This window comes from Eublepharis macularius, chromosome 9 (assembly GCF_028583425.1).
Source record: "Eublepharis macularius isolate TG4126 chromosome 9, MPM_Emac_v1.0, whole genome shotgun sequence".
Lineage (NCBI taxonomy): Eukaryota > Metazoa > Chordata > Lepidosauria > Squamata > Eublepharidae > Eublepharis > Eublepharis macularius.
In genome coordinates this window covers 92,930,909-92,952,265 of record NC_072798.1, presented here as the reverse complement: position 1 = coordinate 92,952,265, position 21,357 = coordinate 92,930,909, and the positions used below count along the sequence as shown (strand labels likewise).

Here is a 21,357-nt window from a genome sequence, read left to right as displayed (position 1 = left end):
GCATCAAGGGGTATATAGCTATTTCCAATCAATGTACCCTTTCCCCTGTTCTGCAGGAAAAGTATTTTCTAGAGCTAAAACCATAGGAGTCTGCCTACTTATTTCTACAGCACTCAGGGCCTCTGAGAGGAATTTTATGAGGTGGTGCAAAAAAATTTCAGGGCCCCTTATCTACTCCATTAGCCATTTTTTTAAAAAATCCATAATGGTTTAAACATATGGTCAAAACAGGTTTAAAAAATAAGGCTTTGTATTTACTTTAAAATGAGCTTTCCTTGCCTTTTTTTGTGAAAAATTTCTAATGACAGCATCAAAATTAATAGTTCTGGCAATGTTTGATTCAATAAGCCTGGCCAAATCCACAGGACATTCTTGAGACATTGTAGACCTTAAATCAATCAACTTGAGTTTGCTAAATGATCTCTCTGCAGAAGCTACTGTTGCTGGAATTGTTAAAAGAATTCGTAAGCTGACAAACATTTGGAAACAGGTCACCAAACCCCGTGGTGCTGAGTGGTAAGCGGCAGTATTGCAGCCCAAGCTCTGCTCACGACCTGAGTTCGATCCTGGCGGAAGCTGGGGTCAGGTAGCCGGCTCAAGGTTGACTCAGCCTTCCATCCTTCCGAGGTCTGTAAAATGAGTCCCCAGTTTCCTGGGGGTAAAGTGTAGATGACTGGGGAAGGCGATGGCAAACCACCCCGTAACAAGAGTCTGCCAAAAAAAGATCGTGATGCAATGACCCCGCATGGGTCAGTAATGACTCAGTGCTTGCACAGGGGACTACCTTTACCTTTACCAACAAGTCTATTCTACAATACAGCAAGTCGACAATACATCAAGTCTATTCTGTTAATATATTCAACAGATCTAGTGGTTTTAACTGTAATTCCAAAATTTGCCTTATGTACTGAAGTTAAATGCTGCATTTCTGTAAAAAAAAATCATCAAGGCCATCAGGATATTGTCTTGCTAAAAACAACCCTTTTTCTTTTAAGTCACTTTCAGACATGGTGAGGTATTTCCACAAGAAATCGAACTTTTCAGCCAACTGCTTCCTGCTATAACCCTGTCTATAACACAGACTTTCTGAAGTAGGCTTCTGGTGAATCATCTGTGTCATTCATTTCCAGCAAGTCTTTTGGGAATGCTTTAGGCAATGAGATGTGACCATTGGTAACATGAGGTTTTCAAGAGTTTTTTCTTGTTCTAATTCTATAGGTAAATTGAATGGGAATTTTTAAAGGGCGCCCTTAATCCAACTTGGAGGTGTTGTCCCCTTTTTTCATGTTCCTCTCATTCTTTCTTTTCATTTGTTAGCTCCTGATTTGTGAGAATACATTTTCAATGGATGATTTATAAATTCTTCTTTTATATTTAAAGAGGGAAAAATTAATTCCTAATCAGCTCTGATCATTGCCATGTTGCTTTAAAAAATCCTGAGCCCAAACTTAAAAAGTTTTAAAATGAATAAATCAGTGAAAATGCAGCCTAGCCCTAATGTCACTATAGAAATTAAGGGAATTAGAACATACCTTCAATTTAGCTATCCAAAGTCGCTCTTTATAGAGGGATTTATAATGTGCTAATACACCAACCCTCCCACTGCAACAGTGGCCACCAGCCTAAACATTCTGTCTGCCGTGATTTTCTAACTGGCACATGCTGCCCCTAGTGGAAGATGTTGAGAACGCAATGTAGCAACAATGTAAAGGATAAAGCGAGGCTTTGTAGGCCAACAAAGTAAGATAGAAATTCTAGTCTTCATATGCAGACTGCAGGAAACTCCTGGGCCCCCTTTGGCCTCCCCATGGGCCCTGGTGCGATGCACCTGCTGAACCCCCCACCCCCAACCACCAATAGGGCCTGACTACTAATATTAAACCCTGCAACGCTGGCGATCTCGGGGGTCGCTCTAAGTCGACCAGGACTTGAGGGCAGGATTTCATTGTCTATAAATCTGTAGCTGTGTTAGTCTGTAGTCACAAAACAGTCGAGTCCAGTAGCACCTTTAAGACTAATCAGCACAAGCTTTCGAGAACCACAGCTCTCTTCGTCAGATGCATCGAGCTACGGTTCTTGAAAGCTGCTACAATAAAGTTGCTTAGTCTTAAAGGTGCTGCTGGATCCTTTATTTGTTGTCTATAAAAGCAGGCCTGTCAGAGTGTTCAAGAGACAACACTCCAACTTCGGAGTCCTGCCTGAGAGTTGCGTAACGCTGCCTGGAGCTACTCCCTCCCCTCAGCGCAGGGCAATCAACGGGCTGAGGCGGGAGACCCTCCGCAGAGCCCTGCCCGGCGTCCCTCCGGCAGCGAGGAGGCGCCGTCGCCGCTTGCCCTCTGTGAGGTCAGCTCCGCCCCGGCGCGGCCTTGCCGGGCCCTCTCCCTCCGCCGCAGAAGGAAGCGGAGCCGGCCGTGGCGAGCATGCTGGGCGCCGCGGGGCGGCATGTGGTGTGCGCTCTCTCCGGAGGGCTCGACAGCGCGGTGGCGGCGCTGCTGCTGCGGCGCAGAGGTGAGGGGGCGGGAAGCGGTGCCGTCGACGGGCCCCCCTCCGCGGCCCGAAGCGGGCGACGCGGCCTTTCCCGGCCCCTTCACGCCCGAGGCGCGTTCCTTCCCTTCGGGGCATGCTGAGTGACGCGCTCCCGTGCCCTCCGCGCGCTCTCAGAAAGGCAGGCCGCGGCCGCCCCAGGAGGTTGGTCCGGCGGGCCTCCCCGAGCCTGGGCGTCGCTGCTGAGGCCGGAGCCTGTGGGGCCTCCGTCTCGTTTCACCTTTGACGTTGTGGTTGCCAGGGCCAGGCTGGAGAATTCCTGGAGATTTTGGGGGTGGAGCCTGGAAAGGGTGGGGTTTGGGGAGGGGAAGAGCCTCAGTGGGGTATAATGCTGTAGAGCGCAACCTCCAAAGCAACCATTTTCTCCAGGGGAACTGATCTTTGTTCCCTGGAGATCAGTTGTAATTCCGGGAGATTTCCAGCTACCCCCTGGAGGCTGGCAACCCTATTGAACACTCTTAAAATTTTACCCCGGCGTTTCCTCAACTCGAGCCCGCTTTTTCTTCAGGGGCACTGGAGTAGATAACATATTTTGTAACACGTGTATCTAGGGTTGCCAGCCTCCAGGTAGTAGAAGCAAAAAATCGTAACCACTTAACGAAGCAACACCACTTCAATCAATTTCATACCTTATCTCATGACCCTCCTTTTTGGGTTGAGCCTCCAGGTAGTGGCTGGAGATCTCCCGGAATTACAACTGGCCTCCAGTCCACAGAGTTCGGTTCACTTGGAGAAAATGGCTACTTTTGGGGGGTGGACTCTATGGAACTACGCCATGCCAAGGTCCTTTCGCTACCCAAACCCCACTTTCTCCAGATTTCACGCCCCAGATCTCCAGGAATTTCCCAACTTGGAGCAGGCAACCCTATGTATATCTCTATTTGGGAGTGTATAAAAGGGCTTTCTCTTGAAGTAAGAATGCTGAAAATTGCAGTGTAAAAATAACGAGGGGGATCTATCCTGGCGTGGCTTGTCCCGGGGAACCTTGGGGGTTGTAGTTTTATGAGATACATATATGAAAAGGGTTTACTAAAAATCACCTCAGTGTAAAATAATAATGAATGACTACCTCCCTTTAGTGTTTCATTAATTGCTCTATGGAGTGTAAAGGAGGCTTTAGAAAAGAGCAAGACTCCATTAGCACCTACAAGACCAAAATTCGTGGAAGAGTAGGAGCTTTCATGAGGCACAGCTCACTTCTAACTGGTTTCTGAAGAAGTGAGCTGTGAGTCACGAAAGCTTCCACGAGTTTTGTTGTCTTACAGGTGCTAGTGGACTCTTGCTGTTTTCTATTACTACAGACAGACTAACGCGGCCAATCCTATTGAGCTATCTCTAAAGGACACTTTGTTTCAGTAGAGGTGAAGACTGCATTGAGCAGATGTAGCATTGTGGTTGTTGGTGGAGAGTGCCCTCAAGTCATAGCTGACTCGCCCCAGGTAGGGTTTTCATGGCAAGAGGCTAACAGAGGTGGTTTGCCATTGCCTGCCCCTGCAACCCTGTTCTTCGTTGGAGGTCTCCCATCCAATTACTCATCATGACTGACCCTGGTTAGCCTCTGAGATCTGACAGGATCAGGCTCTTCTGCTCTACCTAGGTCAAGGCAGTGTAGTGTAGTGGTTAGGGCACTAGAATAGTGTCTAGGACAGCAGGATTAAGAGCCCACTGGTTATGGAATTACTGCATGACACTGGGCTAGTCATTGTCTCTTGGTCTAACCTACCACACAGGGTTGTTGTGAGGATAAAATGGGGAAGGGAAGCCACCCTGAGCTGGAAGGGAAGGATGGGAGAAAATGTAGTCAATAGGTACTCATTAGATACATGAGTTCACAAGTTCATTAATATAGACGGGGACAGAAGAGACCGTTTTTAAAATCTTAAAATTAGAATCTTACCTGACTTATTTCTGGCAGTGAGTCAATAGAATTTTAAATTTTAATAACAGGCAGAGCAGTAGTGCCTGTTCTGAGAAAAATAAACTGGACATTTCAGCAAAGCTGCCAGACTTAGGGTAACTTCTGCTTTTTTTTCCACAGAATGTATTTTGATGTAGGGTAGTGATAAATATGAGCTTTGTTTATTCAGTGTTTTCTGAAGCACTTCCCACAGTTCACACACAGTTTCTGTGTGTCCAAATTACATGTGGTGAGGTGTGCAAGGCATGGGGCGCATGTATCTGGCCACACACTTTTCAGTGGCTTTACACAATATCATTTACCCGGCTGCCCACAGAAGCAGGTAATGGCAAACCTCCTCTGTTAGTCTCTTGCCATGAAAACCCCATAAGTCAACTATGGCTTGAGGGCAAGGTTTCATTTTCGGGGGATAGGGGAGAGACGTACCCCCCGTCTCATGAAACTTTGCTACTTTGGTGCTGTGTGCAAAGACTCCCATTTTATTGGGGACTGACTGTGTTTATGGGATATATGTGGGAACTGGAATCTGTGTATGATCTCACATTACAATTCTAATAGTATATCGTGGGTTGTGTAGGCTAATTTCTGCTCTCTCTCATCCCACCTCATTGATAATGGAAGGAGGGGAAGAACCCAAACGACAGGCATTTGCAATGTATTGTAATACCAAAGTTGTGTGTAAACAAGTCAGTTTGGAGGGTTTTGGGGGGGCATCATTCAAATGTTGTTTGTGTGGATATGCAATACATTAGTATCTGTATACATCTGAAGTGTTTACTTGGAAATGAGATAAAACAAGTAAGGCTAAATATGAGTATACCGTTTTCCACCCACTACCTTATTTCAGTATGGTTTGTTTTTTCTGGGACTAGGGAGCGATGCTAGTTGTATTATGCATGTGAGGTGTTCCAAAACAGTCAGACCAGGCTCAAGTTTGCAGATTTTTGCACTATTTTTGTAGCGAAATGTTGATCGCTTATCTCATTTGTAAGGACGTTTTTGGTGAGTCTTCACACAGAGTAATTCCTGTTTATTTCACCCGCACCCTTTGCAGGCTACCAAGTGACTGGGGTGTTCATGAAGAACTGGGATGTTATGGATGAAAAGGGAGTTTGTTCAGGTGACAAGGACTGCGAAGATGCCTACAGAGTTTGTCGGATACTAGACATTCCATTTCATCAGGTTTCCTATGTAAAAGAATATTGGAATGAAGTGTTCAGGTACGAGAGTCTTCCCCTACAGTTTGTTAAAATAAAGGATTGCACGACTTTGAACAGGAAAGATGGAATCCCAAAAGCCATCTTGGTGTGCACAAATGCTTCTGTAGGTGCTCTGGGGCTTCCCTCCCTCTTCCAGTTGTAGATCCTAATTCTGTTAGGGGCAGGGCTTTTTTTCAGCTGGAACGCGGTGGAACGGAGTTCTGGCACCTCTTAAAATGGTCACATGGCTGGTGGCCCCACCCCCTGATCTCCAGACAGAGGGGAGTTTAGATTGCCCTCCACGCTGCCAAGCGGCACGGAGGGCAATCTAAACTCCCCTCTGTTTGGATATCAGGGGGCAGGGCCACCGGCCATGTGACCATTTTCGCCGAGGCCGATTTAAACGTTTAAAAACTCCCCCCTTGTTCCAGCTGACCCAAAGTGACATCATTGTGCAGTCCTGAGTTCCACCACTGAATTCCACCACCTCTTTTCCCAGAAAAAAAGCCCTGGTTAGGGGTTGCCCCCCCCCCGTGTTATGGGAGCAGGTGTTGGGCCATTGAAAGGATGTGTGTAGGGGCGAGAGGGTCTCATGGAAGCTCCTTGGCTATAGCAGGCTGGAAGAGTAGTTGCATCACTATTGCAGTAGGAGGCTATAGCAAGCAAAGACGCCTGCCCTAATTTAGCTACATACTCTTACTTGTATAAATAATGTACTTGTAGAAGCCTGACTCTACACAGGAGTGCGTGGCCAGAAATTTAATATAACTTGTGGTGACTAAACTATTAAGCACGAAGGACCCAACAAGTCATTTAGCCCAAATCCCTGCAGCACCGAAATTTTCAATGTTGTGAAAAGAAAACAAATGTGAAAATGTAGTATATGCAGTACTAACTGATCTACTTTAAACTTTATTTATCACTTTAAAAATAACTGTATCGTGTATAACTTAGAAACTCGGTCATCAAATGATCCCTTGATATTTTGTTAGCCATTTGAACAGTATGTATTCCTGTACTGTTAGAGAGGGAATGGCAAGCTGGTTTGCCCTAAGATTTTTGAAAGTGTACCTTTTTGCTAGTGGGCAAATAGGAGCAAACTAAAGCAGAAGTTCAAAATGGAGAACCTGAACACTGTGGCAAACAAAAAGGAATGTTATATTATTGGGCCCGTACAATAGTATATAGACTACAACATATATACCAGTTGGTGAGAGCCAGTTTGGTGTAGTGGTTAAGAGTGCGGGACTCTAATCTGGAGAGCCGGGTTTGATTCCCCACTCCTCCCCTTGAAGCCAGGAGGGTGACCTTGGCTCAGTCACATCTCTCAGAGCTCTCTCAGCCCCACCCACCTCACAGGGTGTTTTGTTGTGGGGATAATAATAACAACACACTTTGTAACCCGCTCTGAGTGGGCATTAAGTTGTCCTGAAGGGCGGTATATAAATCGAATGTTGTTGTTGTTGTTGTTGTTGTTATTATTATTATTATTATTCTGTAGAAACAAAAAGACATTTCTGTTTATAAGCCAGAAATGTCTGAAACAAATGTGTTGTAATTAATATAGTTTTGTAGACCATTTAAAAAGTAAAAGTATTAATGAGAGGGTTTCCCCCCCCCCCCATCACTTTCCCAGTCTCTGTTTTTGCGATATTGGTAAAAAGTCATCGTGTGGTCCCTGATTTTAAGCCATCGGAGTCTCTCTCCACCCCCCACCCCCAGTTACTCTCTAGCAAGTAGAGAAAGCATGTTGGGGAGTACGATCTCGCAGCCTTGTGAAATTTCCTTAGAGGTAAACTCTGGATAGATTTTTTCCTTTACACCAATGAATGAAAATGTGTGGAATTAGGCAGGAATGCATTCACTGCAGATTAGTTGTCCGCAGCAGGCTGGGGCTTTTTTTGGCAAGTGGCTTTCCCCTGTACCGAGAAGCTTGCCTCGCACCTTATTTTGCTATTACTGTTTCTTGCTTACAGAAACAACATCAGTGAAATCCAGTCAGAGAAAATAGCTTGCTCAGCCGCAGTAATTTTGCTCTGATCACAGTGCAATGAATGAAGTATTTACTTTTGTGCAAAATACTTAGGATTTAAGAGAGCCTCCACAGCAAGGTTTAGGCCAAATCCAAACACCCGGCATAATGATCAAATACTCGTAATTTTTCTAACATTTTTTTACAGTTACCTTTTAAAAGAATATGAATTGGGGAGGACCCCTAATCCTGATATCTTATGTAACAAGTACATCAAATTCAACTATTTTCTGCATTATGCTGTGGATAAACTTGGTGAGTTATTTTCAAGCATGGCTTCCCTACAATTTAACAAAGTCTGGTATAGAAATGAGAACATTTTTGAAATTTAAGATTGGGAACAAACAAGTATGAAAGTAATACATTTTGATTTCCTCATTCAGTGTCTGAACTGTTGCAGAGACATCACAAACAGAGCATGGCGTGTTTGTAACAAAAACAAGCCAGGATAATCTTTGGTTTACATGCTTCCTTCCCCTCAAATGTGATGCTAAAGTTGTAGATCATCTGATTACTGCAAAATAGTAAAAAGTCCAGTAGCACTTTTAAGACTAACCAACTTTATTGTAGCTTAAGTTTTCGAGAACCACAGCTCTCTTAATCAGTGCATCTGACGAAGAGTGCTGTGGTTCTCAAAAGCTTATGCTACACTAAAGTTGGTTAGTCTTAAAGATGCTACTGGACTTTTTACCATTTTGCAACTTCAGTCTAACACAACTAACTCCTCTTGATCTAATAACTGCAGTTTGTTGTGACACGTGAATCTTGCAGTTGACCAAACTGCGGTTGCTTTCCAGCCTACTAACAGGGGTTTTAGCCAGAATGTAGCTTTAGAGTCTTGGCTTGCAGGAAAGAGACAAACTACAGTTTGTAAAAGCACGCGATATGGACTGCATGACAAATGATGGTAAGCTCAAAACTAGAAAGTCGTCACTCTTGATACATCACAAGAGAAGAGGTGGGAAAAGAGAGCACTTCTGAGGCTAAAACAAGTCACATTTTGTTTGAATGCAGTCCTTGTGTTTTGAGAAAAATAGGTTAAGGTTTTTAAGGTCAACCTCTTGTCTTTTGGAAGGTCGGTTATCAAAGGAAGAAACACACTGGGTCTCTATTAAAATAATACTTCCCAACTATATCTATCTAGATGTTCAGCCTTTGACTACCGTTTCTAAGCACTGAGCACAGCCGTTCAGAACCCCTAGTAGCCCTCTGGAGGGTTGAGGTCACCTAGTTTGTTTGAGACTTTCCCAGTCTCCGGGTTCGTTCTGGGAGACCTTGCACACAAGTGGTGAGAAATTCAAGACACAGGCTTAAATATAAGTGTTGTTTATTAATACAGGAGAGGGTATGCAAGGTAGGAACCACTCTATAAAACACAAGCAAAAGGCAATAAAGTAACAACAGCTTACCTAATTCTTAGCTAAAACTATCTGACTAGACATGTGAAAGCTTGCTAGCTTGTTTTTCTCTGAAGTAGCTTCAAGTTGCTCATACAAAGTCCAAAACCATGCCAGGCAGTTCTGGTCGTTGTAGGCCTGACATGGAGCAAAGTCTCTCACATGCTGATGGAATAAAGGCAGCAATAAAATGGTCAAATCCAGTGTCCAAGTGAGATCGTGTGGTGCATGTTGCTGAGTGCAGTGAGGAGCCATCTTTTCTAAATTGCCAGCCGATCAGCACTGCCAGGCCTGAGAAAGCAAGGGAGGGCGAGTGGAGCTGAGACTCCCTTCCACCCAAGGACATCTTGGTCTGCAACAACAGGCTGCAGGTGCAATTAATTAAGGGGCCTGCTCATTCCATTCCCAGGGTGGCAAGCCAGAGCTGGGCCTATGAGAACTTACGAGCCTGAACCAAAGTGCTCAGGCTAGGCTTTACCTAGAGAATATCTTTCTGAGATCTTTTGTAATGTGAATTTTTAAAAAATTTTAATGCACCAGGAGCTGATGCAATTGCAACTGGACATTATGCAAGAACTTCCCTGGAAGACGATGAAGTATTCCAGCAAAAGTACATACAGAGGCCACAAGGACTTTTCAGAAATCGATTTGAAGTAAGAAATAGTAAGTGGTCACTTGCTTTTATCTGGGTCTCATATTTAATTGTGCATATTCAGCGATCGGTGGGCTTGTGGAATGAGACTCCACACTGAGAGGCAGTGAACCAGTGAATGCTGTGGGGCCAAGAGATACAACTTCAGGGGAAGGCCGCAGTCACTGTGCCCTGTGGTTGGCCCTCCATAGCAGTGGGTTGGCCACTGAGTGAGATGCTGGACTAGGTGGCCCAATGGTCTGATCCAGCAGAGCTCTTCTTATGTAGCAGCCAGAGTGATAGTCCAGGATGTGGGAGACCGAGGTTCGATTCCCCGCTTTACCATAGAAGCTTGCTGGGTGATCTGGGGCCAGTCCGGTATCCTCAGCCTAACCTACCTCACAGAGTTGTTGTGAGGAAAAAAATGGAGGAGGGGAGAATGATGTAAACTGCTTTGGGTCCCCATTGGTGAGAACGGTGGGGTATAAATGAAGTAAAATAAAATTTAGAATATAGCGGTATTTAGGGTTGCCAGGTGACTGATTTTCACCCAGACAGTCTGGTATTTTCTTGGACTTTCTGGGGAAAATACTGGACATATAAATGTCTGGTAATTTTTGTGCATGGGTAGACCAGGGGGGTGGAGCGGCTGGCCAAGAGACGCAATTGATGTGCTCAGTGGCACCGGGCTGGCTGCTGCTGCATTTGAGTGCGCACAGGTTGGTGGCAGCACTAGCAGGCCCTCGCTAAAGAGAGCAGGACTCCGGATGGTGCACAGTCTCTTCCTCCTCTCCCCTGCTTCCAGGCAGCACAACCAGCTAATCAGCTGCCGCCGCTGGAGAAAGTGCAGGCCCAGGGCCCTTGAGGAGAGCGGGGGCTCACCTTCCACCTCCCTACCTCCTCTCCCCTCTCCCCTGTGCTTCCATCACAGCAAGCCAATCTGCTGTGGAGGGACATGCAGCAAAGGAGGAAAGGCGCTGCCGGCTGAATTTCTGCTGAAGAGTCGAGAGCCACTGCTACCCCCTCCCCCGGATAAGTAGGTGGCAACCCTGAGACAAAAAACCAAAAAAGGGACCAGAATGGTTTCTCCTGGGCAGGGGCGCTCTCTCCTCTTTCCCTGAAGAGGCCCCTGCCCGGTGGCATCGATAGCTGTGGGTGGTGCGATGACATCAGTTCTGGACGTGACGTCGTCATGCCAGGGCCAGGAGGGAGCAGGTGAAGATCTTTCCTCTGGTGACTACCAGCCCCCCCTCCTGTCCAGTAATTTTGCTGAAAACATCTGACAGCTCTAGCGGTATTCAAAGGGAAAGTTGTAGCAGAGCCTCCTTTCCCTTTGAACCTGTTCATCTGCTGAAATCATGGGAAAGCTGTTGGCTCGTGTGGCATGTTGTAGATTTTAATGAGGATGCTTGCCACTTGAAGTGAAGCTGGGTTATTGCTGTATGGATTTTTTGGATTTCTTTTTATGATTCTTTTAACCATATTGCTTTTAGTTACTTCTGTTGTTTTCGTTACAGCCCACGGCCAAAGCAAATCAGCTAAAATGGGCTTGATTATATTATGCATACAGAAAATATTATGTTATAAAGGAGAATCCCAAAAGGATTTTTAATTCTGAAACAATGTTTACGTGTTCTACCATAGGATGAATGAGGTGGCCGCTCAAATGGATTGCAGGCATACTGTTTGGTTGCACAGGACAAAGTCCAGCGAAAGGGCACTGCTGTTATAGCAGCTTTTCCACTGCTGGCTATGTACACATGGATTTAAGTTTGTCACTGAAAATCAGAGCCAACTGCATACATTTCTGTGCTCCCGTCTTGGAGAGCTTGCAAGCACATATACCAGTGAGGGAGGCAGAGCTTTATGTATATGGAGCAGTGGGGCGGATTTACATGTCTGCAAAAAAACGGTGGTTGATGGAATAACAATTTAGTAGCCTTAGTTCTCCTGAGAATTAGAAGACAGAAACAAGTATCCTATTTACTCAAAAGGAAGGTAACCTTGAATGTTAAGACAACTGTCCTAAAAAAAATTATATACCAAAACATGATTTTACTAGACATACCTGTAACTTTTGTACCATTGTAAGATACCCGTCTACTTTTTGTATGGCATACCTGGACCGTAGTTTGTTTGTTGCAAAGACTGTGTGTTATTTCTTTCATTGAACTGGAAAACATGAACCCGTGTAGCTGCCTTTCACTGAGTGAGAGCAGAGGTCTGTCAAGGTCAGTCTGCTCTACTCTCGCTGGCAGCAGCGCTCCAGGGCCTCAGGCCGAAGTCGTTCACATCCTGGTAGTTTGAGCTGGAGATTCTGTGAATTGAACCTGGGCTCTGCTGCATGCCGAACTCATGCTCTGCTGCTGAGCCACGGCTCTTGACTCTTTTCAGGTTTTTCAAAAACGTAGGCGGAAGTCTAATAAACTAAATAAGAAAATCTGTTAAGCCAGGTACTACCCTAACATAGTTTTGCTTCTCTTTTCTTCCCCCTTCTCTTCTTCTATGCAGATATAAAACTTCTTCAGGGAGTTGATCGTTTTAAAGACCAGACATTCTTTCTCAGTCAGATTTCACAAGAAGCTTTGCGGAGAACCATTTTTCCTCTAGGAGAGTTAACCAAGGACTTTGTAAGGAAGATCGCAGCGGAACATCACCTTCATCATGTGCTGCAGAGAAAAGAGGCATGGTAACTCTTACAGCCTGGTCCTTCAGGTGCCCACAGGGTGTCGTTGTTATTGGATGGGTCTTGCATAATACCACTAGGTGCACTGGTTTTTCCCATGTGATACTGGAATTCACATTTCTTATCGTGAACTGTTGATTGCTCCTATTTTAACTAAACTACCCCCTACTGTATCAAAAGACAATGTAGTTCCTTATTTGCTGGCATAGAGAGACCCAAGGATCATGTTGGCTTTGGCCAAATCTCTCTCCACCATATTTTCTTTAAAGAAATAAAGACTCTTTATCCAGTGCTCAAGATCATTGGATCGAAGGAGCTTGAAAGACAGGAAATACCAAACAAAACAAAAGCGTGACACCACACGAGTAGGGTGCAATACCAAACTAGGAAACAATAAATAAATATAGACATTTAAATATTAAATACAAAATGTTATTTTAACTCAGTCAGGGTAGTAAGTTGGCAGTTAAATTGATATGTTTACAAAATATCACATCCAAAGGTGCTGCACCATAAGGATTCAATCACCAGGTAAGTATGAAATTCTAGTAATAAATATCAGTTTCAAAGTCCATGTAATGAAAAGTTTATACTGTTGCAGGTGGAGTCAATGTAGAAGGGGGTGCCCGGTGTTGACTGTGTTGACTGTATTCTGGATGGTGCTTACTATTGATTATTTGTTTGCTACACGACTTCTTAACCACGTGGTGAGGTGGAGGCGCTTTGCCCCTGAGGAGGTCCTTTGTGACAAAACAGCGGAACAAGCCGGTGCTGCGTGTCGGGCGTCGTGGCTCTGCCCTGTGCATCCCCTTCTACATCGACTCCACCTGCAACAGTATAAACTTTTCATTACACGGACTTTGAAACTGATATTTATTGCTAGAATTTCATACTTAGCTGGTGATTGAATCCTTATGGTGTAGCACCTTTGGATGTGATATTTTGTAAATATACCGATTTAACTGCCAACTTACTACCCTGAGTTAAAATAACATTTTGTATTTAATATTTAAATTTCTGTATAAACTTTCAAAATAGCTATAGTTTTTATGCTGTTCAAAGTCTGTATTTTTGTTTTATTTTAGAGTATGGGAATCTGTTTTATTGGAGAAAGGAATTTTGAAAAGTTCATTCTGGAGGTAAGTGGTTACCAGGGCTTTTTTTCAGCAGGAAAGCGGTGGAATGGAGTTCCGGCACCTCTTAAAAATGGTCACTTGGCCGGTGGCCCCGCCCCCTGATCTCCAGACAGAGGGGAGTTTAGATTGCCCTCCATGCCATGTGGGGCATCAGGGGGCGGGGCTCACTGGCCATGTGACCATTTTCGCCGTGGTCTATTTAAACTTTAAAAAACTCCCCCCTTTTTCCAGCTGACCCAAAGTGACGTCATTGTCCGGTCCTGAGTTCCACCACCTCTTTTCCCAGAAAAAAAGCCCTGGTGGTTACTAACGTGCGGCATTTATTGATCTGTCTGGGGAAGGTATGGTTTGTCTTGATTTATCCAGCTGTGGCCTGCCCATTGAATCTTCACGTGTTTCTCTATCTTGTAGTACTTAGAGCCGCGTCCAGGCAACTTTGTTTCCATTGAAGATAACAAGGTGATGGGAACCCACAAGGGTAAGCAGGAGTTTAATTACGTTGCTACCTCTAAGTGTCACTCTTAACTTGGAGAAACAAGCAGCCCTTATTTGAAGAAATCATGCTGCATGTAAAAGATTTGTAAATACGTTTTCCAGCTTCCTGCCCCAGTATTGTATGAACTGGAAGCAGGCATGGCGTGTGCTCCCTTTGTCTGCCTTTCCTGTGCTGTTCCAGCATCCAGTGGACTAGAGCCTCAGCCCCAAGGCTCGTAGAGTTGCCATCCTTGTCGAATGCATCTGGCTGTAGAAGCCTCGCATTAGATAACGAGCTATTATGCCGTTTCATTCTGTTAACCAACCCCTTAAGGTAAACGGTAAAGCAGTATAAATATCAACATGCTTAAGGAAGGAATCTGTTAATGCTGGAAATCAGACCAGACATGTAAAGGGGGGATATTGGGTTTCCAGGAGAGGTGCGGCCTTGGCCTTTGCCCAGGTGGTGTGAAGAGGAGCACCAAGCTCTGCCTTGCATGTCTCTTGGATGCGGAGGAAGCCCTGGGCCCGATCCTGCATACGTAATGCAGAGGAGTTGAGGAAGCTGTGATACTCCTTTTGGGGGGAAGCATTCGGCCTTGACACCTACAACCAAGAGTCAGATCTTTCCTTCCATCAGTACATAGATAAAAGCAGTTCCTGTTCTTCATGTTTTTTGTGATCTTTGGAATATATTGCCGTCAAAGACATAGGAAGGGGCCTGTTTAACGGCAAAAGCCATCCTATGATCACGTTGCTTTTTGGGTGTCTACTGAGTGCTCACAGATTTCAAATGAGTGAGTTTAACATGAAAACAAGGCCTTATCATAAAGTCTCTCTACACAAGACATCTTACAGGGGGATGCTCAAGGGAAACGTCTTGCCCTTGTTCTCCCATTGTGGATACACAAGCACTGCTAGGGAGACAGAATATAAGACCACACAGGAAGCAAGTCCCTTGAGCGTCCCCCTGTAAGATGTCTTGTGTAGAGAGACCCGAAAACTAGGCCTTATTATGAAAACAAGGCCTTACATTGGTTTTAGCAGGGTTGGATCCAGCAATTCCTTTCCAATGCTGGCAGAAGAATTCTTGCTCCGCTGGAGCATGACACTTCACTTAATAGAAGGAAGTTGTTGGATCCAGCCCGTAATACTGATTTTTTTTTTACTGTAGTCCTAATCCATACGAGAGATTGTAAAGCATAATGGCATGGTCCTCGGAATTCACATTTGCCCCGTCTCGGACTCAGCACTTGCTCCCCCCCCCCGCCCCCCGCCCCCCCCAGCATGGGGATCTTGGCCAGCCCTTCAGTGCACTCCTATGCAGAGTTTCTTCAGTCTGTTGAAATTGAGGGGGAGGGGTTAGACTGGAGTAACCCTGCTAGGATTGCACTGTTAGAAGGCTGTGATGCGGATTACTGAGATTATGCGCATGAAGCATTGTGCGCTCTTCAGATGTGATGCATAAAATAAATGACAACGGAAGAAAGTTCTCCTGCGAAACGTTTGGATTTGCTTCAGAATTGGGGTATAAGTTAGGATGTTTAAGATTCACGTATCAGCTTTTTTTACTTTTCAAAGCAAAAAAGTTGGCTTTGACTGTTGTTTTTAGTATATGAGTTTGATCCCTTAGTACAGTTTTGCAGCACAAAAAAAAAAACTCTACTGCAAAATATGCAGTCTGTTATCTGCATCCTTATATCAACGGATAATATATATATATAAAATTACATCAGAATATTGGTAGAATTCTCTTTATAGTGCTCATTAGTGGCTAAGTAATTGAAGCTGCTTTTATAATAATGGAGAATGTTTTGTAGTCTTTGTGAAATCCTCAGAAATCAGCAAAATCTTCAGACTGTCACAGCAGTGTTGCAGAATACGCGCAAGAAGTTTCCGATGTCTCCTGTAATTCTTGGCTGTTGCTTGCTTTTTTTTCAACTGCTCTTATCGATCAAGTACTCATTCAAAGGACTGTGGAAAACCTGCGCACTGTAGGAACTTGCAACACGTTTGGGTCTTTGCAGCCTGCGTGGCTACTAATTGTTGGCATGCACAGAGTTGACAAATGCACTTTTTTTGAAAAAGGGATTTGATCCCCCGTATGTAATAGATACGAGTCAAAGGCTGACTTTTCGAGATGCTTCCTAAATTTTCATGAACGTTTCACTAAAAAGGAGGTGGGGGATTTCAGTTAGTTGTGTGGCTTTCTTTGTGCGATTCCAAAGGGAGGATGCGATTTCTGACGTAACAAGATCTTAAGCAGCATTCTAAATTATCTTTTATTGTTACTTTTCTCTCTTAGGTTGGTTTTTGTACACATTTGGCCAAAGAGCCCGGATAGGAGGCCTCCAGGAGGCATGGTTTGTGGTAGACAAAAACGAAGCCTCTGGGGATGTCTTCGTGGTAAGTGTGCTTGTGCTTGCACTGTTTATGATTCCTGGCAAAAATGTGGTCATTACGGGTCTAAGATTCTTGGCTTTTGTGTACAGAAGAGAAACCAAAGCTACTTAAGTGGGTTGGTGTAAAGAAGTTTTATGCTATCCTGTTTCAACTGGTTTTTGATTAACTGAAAATTGAAGAAAGGATGTTGGCATCAATTACCTAACAGATGGGAAATGCTGAAACTTTCCTTACTCCGAGGCAGTTGAGTTTCATATTGGAAATAGTTGAGATTAGGCTTACATAAACATTTTATTTATTTATTCTGTACAACAACTGTGATCCGGTGCAGAGGTAGTTAGTGCTATACGTCGTTTATTGCCTTAACCCTAGTTTAAAATCCCTAGTTTAAAACCGTTTATTGCCTTAACCCTAGTTTAAAATCGTATAGTGAAACGATGGTTTAGCTCCCCCATACATTCCCTTGTATGGGGAGACTCCAATGGCATCTCTCTGTCCCCTTACAAAAAGAGGGTCTGGAAAGGCCAAGAAACTGCCTTAAAGATGGTATGTTAGGTACATAGTATTATTAAGGCAAACTGATTTAAAAACCACTTGAAACTGTTGCCTCGCATCCTGGTTTGGGGCCAACTGTTAACCATAGATTAGGCATCAGAAGCAGCGATGACTGAATGCTAAGACACACAAACCAGGGTTAAGCATTTTGTCTTCCTGGGGCCAATGACTTCCTTTTCGTTGCTGATTTGCTCCAAGGGGACCACATATATGACCATTCATGCATCTGAACTCTAAAAGGGCAGGAGCCAAAAGATAATTGGTATGAGATCCATGATTGGGCATGGCCTCATGGAATAATCCCAGGCAATTATCTCAAGCTTGTTCATGTTTGTAAAATAGGGATAAAAATCAGATGCCTTGAAAGACACTGAGGACAGATGAGATGAAAGGGGTGAAGCACTTTGTGCAGTCAGTTAAGAATGCTGCATAATTGTGACTTTCATGTGTCCAGGCAGGAGTGCGCCCCGAGAAAAATAGAGTCCCCTCACTCCCCAGAGGAGTGCGCCCCGACCTGATAGAATGGAATAGGTGACCACAACGGGGGAAGTCCTGCTCATTGAACTCCATGGGAGTTTCTCCTTGCCTTAGCAGGCTAAAACATTCTTTTTCACCCAGGCTTTTCAAATATTTTTAAAGAAATCCGTGATCATCTTTCATTTTCGTTTTTACTATTTGCTTGTATGTAAAGGCCTTCACTTGTTTATCTGGCGCTTTACAGTCTTTCTTGTGACCCAGTGCTAGCTTTTGTCCTGCAGTGATACGGCATGCTGAGTTATAAACGTGAAATCGTTGCCCCTTAAGGCCCCCTCTACAGATCATCCGGCACTCTACAGAGATCTCCTGCGCACAAACAGGGTGCACTGGATTGCCGAAGAGCCACCCGCGGAGCTGATTCTGAACAAGATGATGGACTGCAATTTCCGCTTCCAACACCAGATGGAACTAGGTGATAAGGCTTGGTTATTTTCACGTATTGAGAGGTTGTGTCAGGGCAAAGTATTTTTAGTGTACTGCAAAAAAAATTAGAACAAATAATAAAGCATAAAAATGTCGTCAAAGAGTGGTATCTAATTTTGATGGAATATTACAGTTGTTCAACTTCTCTTTTGCTTAATATTTTAGTGCCCTGTACCTTAACTTTAAATCAGGATGGGACTGTGTGGGTGACAACAGCCAAGCCAATAAGGGCCCTTACACCAGGGCAGGTATGTATGGAAATGGCTGTGCCGTGCTTTCCCCCTGTCTTGCTTATAGTCCTCTTGTGCGCTTACGAACGTGGAAGCCAGCTCCGCTCTGAGCCTGCTGGGCCTTTCCCCCTGGCTTTGGATTTCAGCCTGAAGTGTTCAACAGCTTGGGTGCAAACAGTCTGGAGCAGAGAGAACCTTGTCAGAACACATTCGAATCTCCCAGATTAGTTCTATCTGAACATTTATGATCATAATTTTGATTTGCTAATTAAATTGTGCAGAATGAATAGGAAAACCCTGGCATGCACCGTTGCTGTTGTTACTTTCAAAACTTTGAACTTCAGACTGAATTTCACTTTTAGCTCCTAGGAAGCTTCCTTTGGTTGGTAGACAGCTGCTGTCTCTGTCCACGAAGGTTCTCTAAGCATAGGGGTTGTGTTGGGCCACAAGCAAAGGAGAGAGTGTGGAATAGCGAAAGCAACAGTATGATTGGTCTTTCTGACGTGTGGATCTTTGCTGAGTTGAGTGGGGGCTTACTCTCAGGCAGATCTGCAGGATGATGTGGGGAGAATGCGTGATTTGCACTCATTCAACTTCTGATACTCTCCAGGTTTTAAAAACAAGGTTCTTGGCCAACAAAGTCATGAAAGATCCGTGTGTGAGCCTTTGAGCAACTGCTGTCCACATGGGCTGATGTTTGGTTTTTTGTGCACTGCTTTGAGAACTCCCTTGTAAGGGCGGTTAAAGATTTTAAGCCAAGTAAAGACTCTACAACTGCAGCCTTTCCTTGTCTTCTGATTCCCCCTCCCACTCCGGAAGCAAAAAGACGAATTCTGTTGTAGAAAATAACAGAACTTCATAATTAAGAGGGAAATGCTTGCTAAACTATCGTTTTGTTTCATACTGGAGACAGCGCTTACTCGTTTACACCAGTATGGTGTAGTGGGTGTTGTGGTTAGAGTGTCGTGCATCGTGTGTTTTACTAGGACCTGGTGGGCCCGGGTTCTAATCCCTACTCTGCCATGGAAGCTCGCTGGGTGACCTTGGGCCACTCGCAACCTAATCGACCTCACAGGGTTGTTGTAAGGATAAAATGGAAGAGAGGAGAACTATTGTGAGCTGCTTTGGGTCCCCTGTGGGGAGCAAGGCAGGGCACAAATAAAGCAAATAATTAAGTAAAAATGAACGTAAGCTGCTTTGGGTCCCTATTGGGGAGAGAAGTGGGGTATAAATTAAATAAAAATTTAAAAATCCACGCAAGTCCAACTGAAATGGAGAGATTTATGTGTAAATGGTCAGATTCATGATTGCAGTCACGGGACACAAATTTCCCTTTGAAAGCATCGACTTTTTAGAAGAGTCTCTGCAGCTGCAGTTGTAAAAACATTCTCCTGGGAGTAAGCCCCGTTGAATGCAATCACAGGCCCTCCTCCGCAGTTGAGCCTTTTGCTCGCATTTAGCTTGAGTGATGCTTGAGCCTCCATCCCCTAGAAAACGCAAGATGCCTTTGGATCTTGGCACATTTTTAATGAGTGATTTGCAGGGCAAAGTGGGATTGATGCGGTAGGGAGGACTGCTGGGGTGATAAATCAAGAAACCATAGTGTGCCTCTCGTCTGTTGCATGCACATGATTGGGCTTGCCAAACCGGGCAGGTTCCTTGGAGACATGCCCAGCATCCGCATACCCTGGGGTGGGGCAGCTGCTGAGGCCCAGGTTTTCTGGTGGGGACGGCTGCTGCCTCCCCTGCTGCCCACCAGCTTGGTTTGAGTCTTCCCCCCACCTGTACTTTCATCTGCACACACTGCCCAGTACTGCTGTGGGTGTGCAGAGCATGCTCAGCAGTGATACCCTCAGCAGCAGGGCTCCTACCTGCACATGCTGCTTGGCACTGTCAGGGGAGGTTGTGCAAGCACTGGGACTGCTGGCAAATGAATGAGTGTATGGGGGAAAGATTTGTGGGCACTCAGGAAGGTGCAAGCAGAGGAAAGGGGGGCACACAGAAGAAGGGAGGGGGGCCCAAGGCACTCTGGCCATGGCTCACCAAAACAAACTGGCCCTGCCTGGAGAGGCACCCTAGCTGTTTTCCAAATAAAATAAATGAAGTACCAAGTCTAGACTTCAGTCTTTTTTTTTTTGTAGGCCCGTTTTGGAATTATCTAATCCCCCTTTCCCCAGAAACTTTGAACCAACTTCACCTCCAGGTGTGAATGCAACATTCCTTGTGCTTGCAGTCTTTGTGAGTTAAAAGGCTTATTGCCCTTTGTCTTCCAGTTTGCTGTTTTCTACAAAGGCGACGAATGCCTTGGGAGTGGGAAGATTTTGCGATTGGGACCATCACTGTATACGTTGCAGCAAGGCAAGGAAAGGGAAAAGACTACCAGGAGCGCGTCTGCCAATGGGGCCAAAGTAGAGCCAGTCACATGACGACTAGCCTCGCATTCTCTTTGAACGGTGTGGTGTTTTCTCAGGGGTGTGTATGTCTGGACAGTGGTTTTGTGGTCAACTGTGATTAACGAAAGAAAATAAACTATTCTTGACTATTTATATCAGGGAGTAACACAGAAAATATCTTTTCCTATCTTTGAATTGGGTGAATGTGGTACGCCTCCTCAGCTGTGATCCCATAGCGTTTTAAAATGGGATTTATGAGTATAAAATCTAAAAGGAAAAATAGATTTCTTCTAAAAATACTACCTGATCCAGAGCCATGCAAGGCGCTTTCTCCAGCTCCATGGGATTTTTTTATCTTAACCTGCCCACTCCTCTGAAAAACAGCTGACTGACTATATTGTATTGCAAACTCTTCTTGAAACACTATTCTGTCCCAGAAGCCGTTTGTATGCTCTCCTCCCCACATTGGGTATTTGTGTTGGTGTGTGTGCGTGTTCTTTTATGAGCTGTCCAAATCTTGCCCTCTTTGGAACTTGCCACGAGTGTGTGAAACTGTTTGGATGTGTTCAGTGGGCCTTCTTCCTCCATTTGTCCTTCTGACCAGGAGCCTCTTTCCTTTCCCGACCCCTTGCCTGCCACTAGTTTTTCTTTACACTCGGGGGAATTTTACAACTAGTATATGATACGAAAAGGAAGAGAGGATCAGTGGCCCACAAATGGAGGTGGGAGGATGAAATAAAGTAGGGTGGGTGTCGTTCTCATCAAGGCTGGTGTGTTTTCCTCTGTTTTCCTCTCCTCC

At 44.8% G+C, this 21,357-nt stretch overlaps 1 protein-coding gene across 1 annotated transcript; it reads left to right on the top strand.

The window, feature by feature from the left end:
• Window positions 1–2,304: 2,304 nt before the first annotated feature.
• Window positions 2,305–20,716, top strand: TRMU (tRNA mitochondrial 2-thiouridylase). Its single transcript, XM_054988569.1, has 11 exons — window positions 2,305–2,508; window positions 5,517–5,682; window positions 7,842–7,948; window positions 9,631–9,753; window positions 12,233–12,405; window positions 13,493–13,546; window positions 13,955–14,021; window positions 16,323–16,423; window positions 17,780–17,924; window positions 18,101–18,183; window positions 20,439–20,716. Exons 1-11 carry the CDS (start codon window positions 2,421–2,423, stop codon window positions 20,589–20,591), a joined length of 1,260 nt encoding a protein of 419 aa, XP_054844544.1. The 5' UTR covers window positions 2,305–2,420; the 3' UTR covers window positions 20,592–20,716.
• The last annotated feature ends 641 nt before the right edge of the window (window positions 20,717–21,357 follow it).

Excerpts from the sequence above, each read along its gene's own strand:
- TRMU (XM_054988569.1), top strand. The coding sequence starts at position 2,421 with ATGCTGGGCGCCGCGGGGCGGCATGTGGTGTGCGCTCTCTCCGGAGGG. Across the intron at positions 14,022-16,322 it reads GGTGATGGGAACCCACAAGG|GTTGGTTTTTGTACACATTT; the intron begins GTAAGCAGGAGT and ends TTTCTCTCTTAG. Across the intron at positions 18,184-20,438 it reads GGGCCCTTACACCAGGGCAG|TTTGCTGTTTTCTACAAAGG; the intron begins GTATGTATGGAA and ends TTTGTCTTCCAG.